Source organism: Vigna umbellata, chromosome 4 (genome assembly GCF_029865625.1).
Source record: "Vigna umbellata cultivar VRB3 chromosome 4, Vumbellata_1.0, whole genome shotgun sequence".
NCBI lineage: Eukaryota > Viridiplantae > Streptophyta > Magnoliopsida > Fabales > Fabaceae > Vigna > Vigna umbellata.
The window spans coordinates 9,225,533-9,239,995 of NC_142168.1; the positions used below are offsets into that span (position 1 = coordinate 9,225,533).

Genomic DNA, 14,463 nt, shown 5'->3' on the forward strand with positions numbered 1-14,463 from the left:
AAGTAAATTAAATTTATAAAAAAGAAATGCAAGGAATTCCTTACAGATTTATCCTAAATTTAATATATCCAATAAAAACGAGTTTAAACAGATTTTATTGTATGTATAAGTGAATATTTTCATTGGTTATCAAGAACAAATTTTAATGCATGCGATACCCCGCTAGTCAAAATGCATGCGTGTTTATTTTATGTTTTATATGTTGAATATGTTGTCATCATGTAATCACAATGCATGCGTGTTTATTTTATGTTCTATATGTTCACCCTGTTGTCATGTAATCATGTTTAAAATATGATGTAAGATAAATTTATTGTATTATTTAAATTATTTTAATTTTAAAGAAATTTTTTCTATTGATTAAATATGATATGGATAGTATTTTCTTAAAAATTAGATGTATGATGAACAAGAGTTAGAATGTATATATATTCATCATGTTCTCATCTCATTACTTATTCTTAAAAGCATTTATTTATTTTTTCTTAAATTACTAAAACAATTATAATTCTCTCAACTCTTTCAAACTTAATTATACATTTTTTTTTAATAATTATGTTTAAATGATGTATAGCGTTTGATGAAACACTAAATTTCAAGTTTATTAAATAAATAAGAAATTATAACACATATTTGATTTAATTATTCAAATTTCTTCATATATTTTTTTTATATACAAAATCTTAAATATTTTTATTTTTAAGATGATTTTAATGTAAATGTTAATAAATAAATTTATGTTTAATAAATAAATAAAGTCTGTAGTTAGACTTTTCTGTAAACGGTGTGATATGAAGTGACTTAAAAGTTGTTATCTTATGTCATTTTATTAAGTTGTTACAATATTTTATTTTATTATTTTAAAATGTAATTATTTATAATATTATAATTTATGATTTTATAATTTTATAATTTTAAAATTTATAATTTTATAAAAAATTATAAAATTAACAAACAAATTTAACAGTAAAGATTCAATTAAAAAAATATATTTATTTATTTAATATACGACATTAAAAACTTAATTGAAAGTTCTCCAATTCTTTAAGAATTTAAAACAAGATTAAGCCTAAAATTTTCAACCTCCCTTTGTTAAAGAATTTAAGGTTAAGGATATTTTAACAATTTTCATTCTCAAAACTCACTGATCGCCTCCCCATTTCTCTCAACCCTTTCTCTTCTCTCTTTCTCACTCCAACATTTTGTCTGTCATCCTATGGCAGCCCCAACTGAAAAAAAATCAGAAACACTGACGGTTAAACAATCTTACAAAAAATGATTTTATGAGTTTTCATTTTATAATTGTTGTCTTATCTAATTTTATCCAATCTTCACAAGCACAAAGAAATTGGTAATTTACCTGGAAAAAATCAGAAATACTCGGTTGTTAAACAATTTCTTACAAAAAAAATGATTTTATAATGAGTTTTCATTTTATAATTTTTGTCTTATCTAATTTTATCTAATTTTCACAATAACATCAAAGGAATTTGTAATTGGCCTGGAAAAAATCAGAAACAATCGTTGTTAAACAATTTCTTACAAAAAATAATTTTATAATGAGTTTTTATTTTATAATTTTTGTCGTATATAATTTTCACCAGACATCCCAAAGAATTGGTAATTGGCCTGGAAGGTTTGTTTAGAGATGATTATTCAACATATGCAGATGAGGAAATTAGAGAGGTTAGTGAAGATGGTGAAATTGAAAAGATGTTGAATGAACCTTTGTCTAAAGGCAAATTGTTTAACTGCAATTGTTTCTGATTTTTTCAATTGGAGCTACAGTAGGGATGACAGAGAAAATGTTAGAGTGAAAGAAATGAAAAAAAAAAAGGTTGAGAGGAATGAGAATGAAAGAAAAAAGGTGAGCAAGGATTTCTGGACTTTTTTTTATAACGAAAATTATTAAAATACCCTTAACCTTAATACTTATAATCCATGATATATAAGTGTATTTTTATCTACTAAACCCGATAAACATTTCTAAAATGTACCAACTGAAAGAAACACAAGCGTACGCATATTAACAAACCCATAAATATATATACACATACACATACTGTACACATACGTACGTACATATACGTACATATATATATATATATATTATAAAAGAAGTTTATCAATACTTTGACAATAAGTATAATAACTTTAAAAAAACTTAATTAAAATAAATTCTAAATAGTTATAATAGGTTTTCATATAATATCAATAATAAAGTTTTAACATTTAACATTTTGAAAAGTGAATTCAGATATATAATACTTTAAATTAAATAACAAGGTAATTTAATTTCACACTCCAAAATTTTGAATTCACTCTTAGCATACTCAACCTGAATCGAGGTATATATTTACTTTAACTTTAAAAACAAATAAATTTGGTATAAATCTAATTTTGATTTAAATAGAAAACTTATTTTTTTATCAAGTACACTTGAATATATTTTTAATCACTGTAAAAAAATTAATTTCGATTTGTATATAAAAATTCTTTTTCTTTCTGTCTTTTTAAAATAAAAAATTACTCAAGTTAATCTTTGGTATTACATTACACTCATTATGTGTTGAATAAAAAGGTCAAAATGATGATATTAATTTAGTGTTATAATATTATAACATCTCAAGTTTTAAAATAGTTATCAAGATTCATAAAATAATTATTCATATTTACTTATTTTAAAATAAATATTAGAGTTTTAGAATTTGGGATGGATGAAAATAAAATATTAAAGAAGTTAAATATATGGTTGTCGATTGGAGAAAACTTACAGTTTTCCTTTAATTAATAGAGAAAACTTTGAAGATTTGATGTGTTGGTCTTCTGTCAACATTTCCTCTTGTTATGATTGCAGATGGAAAATACATGTATTAATGGTGGAAAGTCTAAGAAAATTGATTTTTTAATGATATTTCAATTTATGTTCTTCAGTTTTCTGAGTTTCTTCTTTAAACTTCAAAATTTTTAAAATATTATTTTAATTCTTTTACCTAATATTTAATTTGATAGATCACGTTGATACGTTGGATTCTCCTCAAATTTTTTTTCAAATGTATTCCAGATTTAATCAATTTGGATTGAAATTTAGAAAAACGAATTGTCAAAACTTTCGGCTTAACAAGGACATACTTCACATGCTACAAACAAACTCTATCACTAGCTTATTAGTTATTAGAATATTATTAACAGATTGATTGGATAAAAAATCTTTAGATATAACTTAGTTTTATAAAAATGTGAAGTTTTATCATAAAACATGGTACTGGAATAGATTTCTTTTTTTTTAAATAAATTTTATAAATTTGTGAACGTAATTCAAAATAGGAAATTTCACATTTTATTTTAAAAAACTTAAAATTGAAAATTCTCCTTATTATCTTTCTTTCATATTTAAGTTTTATTTTGTTATATTGTCTCTCTTGTTTAATTCCAACATTACAAAATTAATATTAGTTAAAATATCATTGATTGGTCTTAGTTGAAGTATATAGTCAATTTTATGATAATTTGATATTTTGTTGATTTGATTTTAATTTTTATATTATTAAATCAATCTCAATTTTAAGTAGGAATATGATGATAAAATAGATTATGATATGTGAGTCTAATAATATTTGGTGATGGATCGAATTAGAGTTTTTAATTTGCTTGTCTTGATCTGTTTCACATTAGTTGATAGATAAAACAAGTTGATCCACAAGTGTGCTTCTTTTTAAAATAAAAAATTAAAATAAAAAATAATGCGAGAGATTGATTTTTCTATAATATATTTTGGTCCAAAGAATGAAAATATGTAATAATATTATAATTTGAATTATTAACACTTATAAATAAAATTTTAATTATTAATTATAATAGAATAATTTAAATTATAAATGTAATAATTATTTTAAATTATAATACATTAATTAATTAAAAAATTACAATATTTATATGATTTTAATAATATATATATATATATATATATATATATATATATATATTAATTTTAAAATAATAGTTGTTACGTATGTCTCGTCAAGAATAATTCTAACATATTTTAATATAACGAGCCAAATTGATCTATTTTGTAATCCCTAATTAGATATTAATAACTCAAATTAGTGTTTTTACAACTTAGAACTCCAAAAAGTTCCCCCAAATAGAAACTCAAACTTCTATAAAAACAAATAAATCATTTTTTATACGTAAAATGATATCAAGTTCTAAATTCTACATGAATTCTCATTATCTAGTCTTTAGTGTCTACTTTATTACCTTTAGTTCCTACTAAATGGATCGTTGTTTTCACCATGAGAACATGAATTATTTCCCTTCTTGTAGTTTTTGTCTTCCCATGTGACTAATCAACATTAGCATAAAAAAATATAAAGAATAAAAATTATATTAACCCCTCAATACACACTAAAAAAATAAAATAAGAGTAGACAATCATTTTATGCAATCATTCACCCAATATTATAGTTAATAATTATTTGACTCACTTAACAAATTAAGCATATGTTGGAATTTGCTTAGACAAAGTTCTACTCATTTAGCCAAAGGTATCAACACAATAAGTGAATGTGAATTTGTCCAATGAAAATTCTACTCGAATGATCATTAAGTGATGTTATAGAGTTTTTTCTATATGAGCATAAAACTCATCTAACGACTCCAAACATTAGGATAGACTCACCCAATGAGACTTGACTTGTTTAGTGACCAATCCTTTTTTAGCTATCAAATTTTTCACAAAAAAACTAATTTCATATAAGAGATTGGTTCGCCTAATAAACCAAAACACTGAGAGTCTTATTTAAAGACCTACCCTACCAAGTTTTAGCTCGCTAAACGAGTTTTGGCTCACATAATAAGTCTGCATAGATCAAAATCCAACAACAATTATCAATTCATTAATTTAGTTTAGATTGAGTTTTCTACTATTTTTTAATACTTAGCATATCATTTTTAGTTTTAAAATAACATTGGATTGAACCAATTTGACTAAATTGATATGTTATAATAATTCAATAGGGCACTAACACAACCTTCAAATAATATTTTTCATTCAATTTTCAAAATCTTATTCATTTCTCATTCAAAACAATATCACCTAGTACCAAAAAATAACAAAATACGTTCAACATATACATAAGTTCAATAATATAAAGAACTTGTACAAAAATCAAACTCATTTTCAACAATTTCATCAAAATCAACTACTCAAAACATACACATAATACTCTCATCAAAATATCAAGTATAGTGACCACATAATCCTAAATCATCTAATTTGAAATGCTTATCACAAAAATTTTTAGTTTTTCTTAAGCTAAGTTTATTGACTTTATCCTAGGATGCAATACTTGTACACAAAAAAATTCATATCAACGTATGAATATACCTTAAGAGTGATTCATCTTAAACCGTATTAAGTCACATGCATGCAACCTAGTATTTATGTATATATGTACAACTTTTGGAAACTTACCCAAATAAAAAAAGGTAAAGATAAAGTTATTATGATGAAAATTATGTTATATTAGAATTACATATCTTAAGATTTTTATGATATATTTTTAATTTTAAAAGAGATGAAAAACTTCGTTAATATCTTAAAAAGAATCTGGAGACCAAAAAATAGTTTTAAAAAAATAATGATTTTCATACTTAAATAATTAATTGTTTTTTATTTATATACTCAATATTCTAATAATAAAATATTAAACTTTATTTATGAAAAAAAATTATTCTTATTTATTTTCTAAATCTTTGCACAAAATATACATGTAAGTGAGTAAAATATATTTAAATATTAAGTTATATGACAAACTTATTTGATTTTGTAATAATTATTTTAAAATTATTTTCTAATATATATTTTTAATTATTTGATAATATAAAAATATTATAATTGATAACGTATCAGATTAAAGTCAAAAGGTTATCTTCGACATCGTATTAGACACAATTGTCAAAAGATGAATAGTATGGATAAATAACACCGAAATAATTCACCGCATTAGTCAACGTTTTGCTTCCTAACCACTATTTTACCGATTAACAGTTTGTTTTATTTTTGTATAGTTTGGTGGTCATCTCACCGAGATTTTAACTTTAATTATATATAGTTTTAGTTCCTTTTTACTCTATTAATCGATTTACAACCGGTTTATTTTACTCAATATGAAATTTATAACATTAGCCCATTTAAATTATTATTTTAACGCAACTTATTTAATCACAAAACTAATTAAGTAAAGACTATTAATTAGCATAGTGTAAAAATTTAGAAAATAATATTTTATAAGTGATGATAGTTTAAAAATAATGAGACTATCCCAACTGTGTTATAAACGAATTTCATTATTTTAAAAGGTATTATCCCTATAGAAAAATAATTTTGTTATAATAATCAAGTTTCACTATTTTTAAACTATCACCACATCTAAAAATCATTTTATGAGGTTTTATATTTAAAACATTACACAGTCAGATTATATTAAAAATAATTAAATCCAACTTTTAATAAGATTAATCAATAATGAAATTATTTTGTCATGATCATTAAACTACAAAAGGTATGAAAATAAAATGATATAATTATCTTAATTAGTTTTGGAATTATTTACATTATTATATCTTCAACTAAAATCAATATATAACATCATTTTTTTATGTCGTTTGATTAAAATAATTATATTTATTTATTTCAAAATTTTAGATCAAAATATCAAAATTTGAATTAAAATGGAAAGAAAGAATCTTATAGTTGATAAACTTTGAGATTATTTTTTATTGTAAAAACCTCTAGTAATATACATAGACATTACGGTAATCTTAGTTTTTTTTCTCAAGGTTATTGATTACTATATTCTAAAAGCTGTACTGTCTCTTCCCTTTGTCAAAAAAAGTGGGTAAACTTTCTCGTTAACGGAAGAAGAAAAAAAAACACGAAAAATGAAATAAATAAATATTAAACTATTTTTATCAATAAAATATGTCTTAAATATTGTATCGACATTTCTATATATTTACGTTATATCGATAACATTAAATAAATAACTAATTCTAACTTAAAGTTATGCGTCAATGTTTACCTTTTTATTATAATAAATAAATAGTTAAATAATAAATTAAAACAAAAGTAAAATATTGATAATTAATAAATATATTTTACTTTTTTTTTATATTTTAGTATAACTTTTACCTTCTTTTATTTTCTTATTCATTGTGCAGATCTTTCTTTACCCTCTTACGTAGATGAATTCAATTCATCTACAACTAATTCAAATCCAAAGAAACTTTCAAGTGATAAAGTTATTAAAAGACGTAAACATTAAGGAAATGCAGTGAACATGTCCCATTATTTGAAACTCGTTTTTTTGTCTAATAAACATGAATTCACACACAGACATGTTTTTTTTTTCTTTTGTTTCAGATTGATCACTTCCATCACGGGTCAACAGATGATAAAATAATTAAAAATGGTCGGAAACAGCACCATAGCTGGTACATATATATACACAATACATGCACGAATATGTAGTAATAACATCAACAGCAATCTATCTCCAAATCTAAGATGGATACTTACAACGGCATAAATGCTACTTCAGAATTTGACATGACATTTTCGGACACTATTGAACATTACATGGTTCACGATGGTTTGAACGACAACAACAATGTGTTTGTCTCGAATGAGGATTGGTTCTCGGAGAAAGTTGATAAAGCAGAAGAGGTAGTTCGGAGAGGGACGAGGTACAAAGGAGTGCGGCGTAGGGCACATGGAAAGTTTGCTGCAGAGATAAAAGATCCAAACAAAAGTAATAGGGTTTGGCTTGGGACTTATGACACTGAAGAAGAAGCTGCTTTGGCTTATGACAATGCAGCTTTCAAGATTAGAGGCTCCAAAGCCAAGCTGAACTTTCCTCACCTCATTCCACCGTTGGATGAACCAACCACCACCATCGATCAATCTCCTTCTTCTTCATCATCCACGTCTCAGGATCCTTCCAAGAAAAGGAAGGGTCTGGCTGGTTTGCTCAATAAATTAGCACATGAAAAAAACAGAATTTGATCGTGTTTCATTTTCGTCTATGAAAAAATAAATCTCATTTTATCTTGTTTGATAGATTGATAGTGTAATGAGCATGATATTTTAATATAACTTTTTGACGTTATTATTTTATTATTTTATTGATTCGTATATTTGAAATTTATCACGAGAATATAATTTGTTATAAAAAAGTTATAAAAAAAACTGTTAAAAATATTTTTTTTTATAGTGTAATATGATACATTGTGGTAGTATGTAGAATGTTTAGTATCCGGCAGCTAGCATAGTGGATCTGAGTGAAAATGTTGCAGAGTGAGACATGTCACTGTGTGGTTAAAGTTCTGATTGCCTTTTCTTGAAAATTAATCACCTTTTCACATTATCTAATTAATAATTTAAAGAGATGTTGCTTTTTCTTACACAATTAATCCCAAACTAAAACTCTAGACATAATTTTTAATTCATTTTTTTTAATTTATGAGTTTCCAAATATATAACTAACAATTATATATAATAAGAAATATAAAATATAGACACGGTAAGAAAAAATATTATTACCTATTGCAAAAATCTGTAAATAAGTTACAAATTTTGTAAGTAAAGTAGTTTTAACTTATATAGATTGCTGTAGCAAAAAATTCTTAGGTAAATCAATCATAGTTAACATTGTCTATGGATTTGTCCGTAGGTAGTTTGTTACTTTTGATAATAGTAATTTTTTCTGCAATGTTTATGCAATTTTGGACATCGAAATTTATAATGAAAATTCATAATATATAGACTTTATATAATATCTAATAATCAATCATTAAAGTAAATAATTTAAACATATAAGATTCATAAATAGTTGTTGATAAATAAGATTTGTATAATAATATTACATCATATGTTGCATGTTGGATTGTTTATACTACTAACTAAGCTCCCATGTTGCCTGTCGAGCTTCTATATTGTCGGTTGAGCTTCCATGTTGTGTGTCGGTTGGTTATATTATCAACCAAACTTTTATACTACTTGTCGAGCTTTCATGCTACTTGTTGGAGTGGTTATAATGCTACTCAAACTTCTTTGCTAATTGTCGAATTATCATATTGTTATTTGTGATGCTTGTCGAACTATATGCTAAGATGTCAAGCTTCTGTAACTACTATAATATCAAGCTTCTAACTTGGAACAAGTTCAATTTTTCAGAGTTCTAACTTAGAACAAGTTCGACCTCTCTCCCAAACACAAAAACACTCGTCTTATTGTATTGACAAACCAATGATTGAAAGCTAATTAAAGGATTATTATTTACAAATTACAAAAATTAGATGGAAGAATATTGCTACCAGCCAATGCCAACAAAACCGTTATTCATATACTATGGTATGCTTTAACTATATCAATGATTGAACAACTAACTTAGTTTTTCATTCAATAAAGAAGTATAAAATAATCATCCAAGTTTTTTTAGGTGTTGTGTTTATATGCATCCACATTGAAGCAAAGTAAATTTGAGTAAGATGGCTCAAACCATTGCCTCTGTTTATGGGTATGGAGAATAGACTAAAAACAGTAACTCGAACATTACAACCAAAATTTTTTTTCTTGTTCACCTACTAAAATATGAACTAAAATTTAATATCTGAAAACATATATATGGTACCTAATTGAAAGATCCGATTTTTGTGCATTATATTCCAACTGCATTACAATTAAGAGGTAGGCAAAAACATCATACTAAGTAGGCAAAACAATCCTACTCCCATAATATGCAAATACAAAGCAAGGCACAAGGTAAAATTAATCGATCACTTAGTTGTAATATATATCTATCCATTTTTGGTCCTTTGTTCACTACCTCTTGAAGAACCTTATAAACACTACTTTTGAATGCATATGTTATTCTCCACATAAAAAATGCCATAAATGACCTCACCGTTTCAAGTGTTACCCTTCCCGTGACATCAAGCCACCCAACATCTTGAGGCCCCCAAATTTACGCCTCTAGCAAAGTGGTAAAACAAACAAAAAATCACTTCTCTTCACATAGTTTTGTTTCCTAACCCATTTCAACCTCCTCCCCTCATTCTTATCAAGATTTTTAAACAAAATGAATAACTTTTCCTTGTAGCTAAGCAGAGACAAATAAAAAACATTGAAATAACAAAACACACCTCTGTAGTAAGAAAAAAGATTTACAATTGTAGAAATTTTGGGATTTAGGAATGAACAAAGAAGATTGCTTACCAGTGGAATGAAGAACGAACAAACTCTAAAAGAACGAATAGTGAGTGAACATGAGAAAAACAAACTTCTTCTTCTTTGTGAGTCAGCACACGACAACAATGGTGGACAGGAAAGAGAGAGTAAGGTTGAACAAAGAAAATTAGAAAACTTACGAAGAACGAAAATGAACCGCGAGCGAGAGTGACTAAGGACGAAAAATGAATGAGTGTAATAGTGAACAAAAATGTTCTTCTCTAAAATTGCAAGAGTGGATAAATATATTTTGAGTTTTAATTTTTAATAATTAATTATTTCTAAATATATAAAATCAGGTAAATTTATTTACTTATTAAAGATCATATATCATTACCCACGAATAATATCTTTCAGAAAAATATTTATTTTAACACGTCAAAACTACATATAAATTTTATATACGAAAAATTGATAATTCTTTTTTTCACATTACCTACAAAAACAAATTGTGTGTAACTCAATTTTTTATAACCATAGATAAAATCTATATGTAATAACTAATTTATCTACGAATCTAAATTTGTTTATAACTATATATATATATATATATATATATATATATATATATATATATATGAAAAATCACAAGACATATAATTATATACTTCTCTTTTATCTTATAATTGCATATTACATGGATTACAATTATACGTTAGTATATTTATTCTAATTTTAACATAAAATACATCATAATATTAACAATTTTATAAATACGTACAAACCCAACATTCTATATGCTACCCAAAATACAGCATACTTGTTATTAATAAAACACATAGAATTAATCTAGTATTAATTCTAAACATTTTTCATCTATTATATATATATAATTTATTTATTACCTCAAAAATATATGAATTTCATAGTAGAAAATTACTTAAGCAACACTGTCAGTTTCCACTAAAACACACCAAAAACCTCAAGTAGTGGGATCCATGTGCCAAGAAGAGAGTGAGCGTCTCAGTTAGTGGAAAACATGTGGCTGCAGGAGAGTGACCGTTCGCTTTGGGTGATGGCAATATTTAAGGCCAAATTTCAAATGCCGAGTCACTTCTCTGCATGCCTTTCTTCTTCTCCAAACTGCTGAAAACATTTTCTCCTCCTTCTCTCTAAAATCTCCACCTTCTCTCTAAGAAAACCTCAGCTTTTTCTTCTTCCGATCACCTCTCAAGCACCGTGTGAACGCTCCCGGCGACAAGAGCTTTCGTTTAAACCGATCAGTTTATGATTCTGAGCCGGTGAGTTTCTTTCTCTCTAGTACGTTCGTTTAGTCTCGCATGCAACCCTCTATTTCTGGTCACCTGAGTAATAGTATAATTCTGAGTGTTTCTGATTTCTGTTTGGTTCAGTACTCCTAAAACGTGACTGTCGAACGTTAAGTCTTTGGTAGTGGAGAGCTCTATTCTGCCTCGTTGAGCGTTCGGTTACGTATAGAGGTAAGGGAAGCTTATATAATTTGATTAAATTCTTGTTTGAACGTTGGTATGTTTGCATGAAACGTTGTTTGATTTTTTGATGAGTATGAGATATGCGTGTACTGCTTGTTTGGACGTGTGGATGGATTAATGATACATGTGGTGAATTGAGTTGAGATAGGGCTTGATCGTCAACTGTAGTATTCTGAGTAAATGTGATAATTTGGTCGAGCGTCCGTCGATAGTAGGTTCTTCTTATACAAGGAATTTCGTTAATAAAGATAGTGTTATAATATTAGATACGTATGAATGAGCGTTCGGCCTAAGTGTAGTCCTTCTTTAGGTTTCATAAACAGTTTAGTTAATGTATTATATATTACTTAAGGTCGTAGACGTTATCGTTCTCTTTCATTAAGAATAAGTGGTGGCTCAATTGTGTGTGTGTGTGTGTGTGTATATATATATATATATATATATATATATATATATATATATATATATATATATATATATATATATATTCTTGGACCAAGCGTTCAGTCTCAGTAGCGCTCGTTCCTGATAACCACTTCGTCTTGGACCAGCGCTCGTTCAATAGTGTTCGGTTCTACAAGGCTCGGTCTTAAACCAAATGCTGGTTCTCGTTTTCTATAATATATCATTACCGTTTTTAGAATAAGAGTCTTCATTCAAACTCGATAGCGTTCGTTATTTGCATGCATTGATGTATGAATGATGATTTGGGTGTTGTTGGTTAAATTATGAATGTTGTATGTTGTTATTGAACAAATTAAATTACATAAGCTTACCCTGTTTATCATTTTTGTCTATGTGTTGTGCGTCTTGTCGTTGTCTTGTTGCAATGATCATCCGTGTGGATGTGAGCAGAAGGAGAAGAGTTGCTGGAAGAAGTATTGGAAGATGCATTTGAAGTGAAGACCGAACCTTAGGAACGTTCGGTCTGTTATTAGCTTTACCTTTTGTAAGACCGTTCGATATAAGTTATTTTATACACCGTTCGGTCTAATAGTAGCTAGCGAGTGGTTTTTTTTAAATCGCCTGTTATTATGTAAGGCCGTTCGGCCATAATAGTATCTCGTTCTGTGTAGAACTGATCTGTAGTATTATTAATATGTGGTGATTCTCGTATATGGTTTTACACTGTATTTTTTGGATGTTACATTTAAACATAATCTCAATTTGAACAAAATTTAATAACGAAAAGGAAACTAATTTCTGTTAGAACTTTTAGCCAAACAAAAAAAAATTTATCTTTAAGTTGAGAATATATATAAAAGAGAAAAGGTTGTTCTGTAGTTAAAAAGAAATGTAAGTTGAGATTTTTTAGATATTGTAAAGAAATAGCTTGCATGAAGAAGTTTGCTAAATAGTTGGCTCTGTTGGGCCATGAGTGCATAGCTATTTCGGCCTATTGGATTCTCTCTACGTAGAACTACTTTTTGTTTTTTTTTTTTTTGTAAGACAATTGCTTCTTCTACTACCATGAATTCTTTCCACACTCTTCATTACAATTGAAGGGCCATGACTTGTTAAAGTATTTATAGTTTTTTTAAACCTTTAAACTGAAATATATTTCAAAATTTTGAAATACAAGTTCCAAAAAAATATTATAAAAGCATTCTGAAATAAGGATTCTGAAATGAATTTCTACATAGGCAATTCAAATTAATTCTCAACTATTATTTTGAAATATTTTATAATAAAACTCATCATTAATTATATCCAGAAACTTTTTAGTGAATGAACTTTCACAGAAAAGAAATGGAAATAAAAAATGGCGTGGCATGGGAAGGCACAGATAATACCGACACAGTGCATTGCAATTTTCATAGTACGGTGTGGTTCTCCTTGTTCAATACAATGGTTGTAGTATAAAGTTTTTTCAAAATTCTTATGAAGCCAAAACCACCAATTGTTTGGAAGAACATTCCCAAAACTAAAATAAAAATTTCCATAAAAATTTTGGTTTACTATTTTAGAATCATTATAAGAAAAATATTTCGCAAATATTCCTGAAAATAAAAATCATGTAAAGAGAAATCGTATTATTGGAGTGTTTTGGAAAGAATAATCTATATTTCACAATCTTCCTTTCCAAAAGTATTTTTTTCGAAATATTTTTAGAATGTGTTATCAAAGATATTTTCAATACATTTTAGACTATATGTTTTGAAAAATGTAAAAATTTTAAAATATCATTTTCAAGAATGTAGTGGTATAAAAATTATGGAGGTACAATAATCAAAATTTTACTTGAATCATTTCGAAATTCAAACGAATAGTATGAAATGATTCAACAATTTGACGTTAAATTTGTGCTGCATTTCATGTATAAAGAAAAAATACTAGACGTATTTAGCGTTGTGAAATTGGTTCATTGCAGAACTTATTATCGGAATTTTACACTTTATTAACATTTGGGCTTTGCTATTGACACCACAATTTACTATTTAATTCTCTTGAATCACTCTAGCTCAAATTCATCCTTAAAAGTGAACAAAACATAATAGAAAAGAACAAATAATAAGCAAATGTGGGAGACAATAGTAGATGAAAATGAAATGTCCTGGAGAATAGATTGGCTTAAATGGAAGAAATCTCAAATTGAAACGTTCTCAGAAAACATTTCTAGGATTGTAAGGGGAATGAATGATTTTTGGATGGAATAATGATGAATATAAGGTTTAAACAGTTAAATTAGCATATAAAAAGTTATAGGGTGAATGCATTGCA

At 26.4% G+C, this 14,463-nt stretch overlaps 1 protein-coding gene across 1 annotated transcript; it reads left to right on the forward strand.

The window, feature by feature from the left end:
- The first annotated feature begins 7,570 nt into the window (after window positions 1-7,570).
- Window positions 7,571-8,068, forward strand: LOC124848753 (ethylene-responsive transcription factor 1-like). Its single transcript, XM_047326523.2, has one exon. It carries the CDS (start codon window positions 7,571-7,573, stop codon window positions 8,066-8,068), a length of 498 nt encoding a protein of 165 aa, XP_047182479.1.
- Window positions 8,069-14,463: the final 6,395 nt, after the last annotated feature.

Coding starts and splice junctions, on each gene's coding strand:
- LOC124848753 (XM_047326523.2), top strand. CDS start 7,571: ATGGATACTTACAACGGCATAAATGCTACTTCAGAATTTGACATGACA.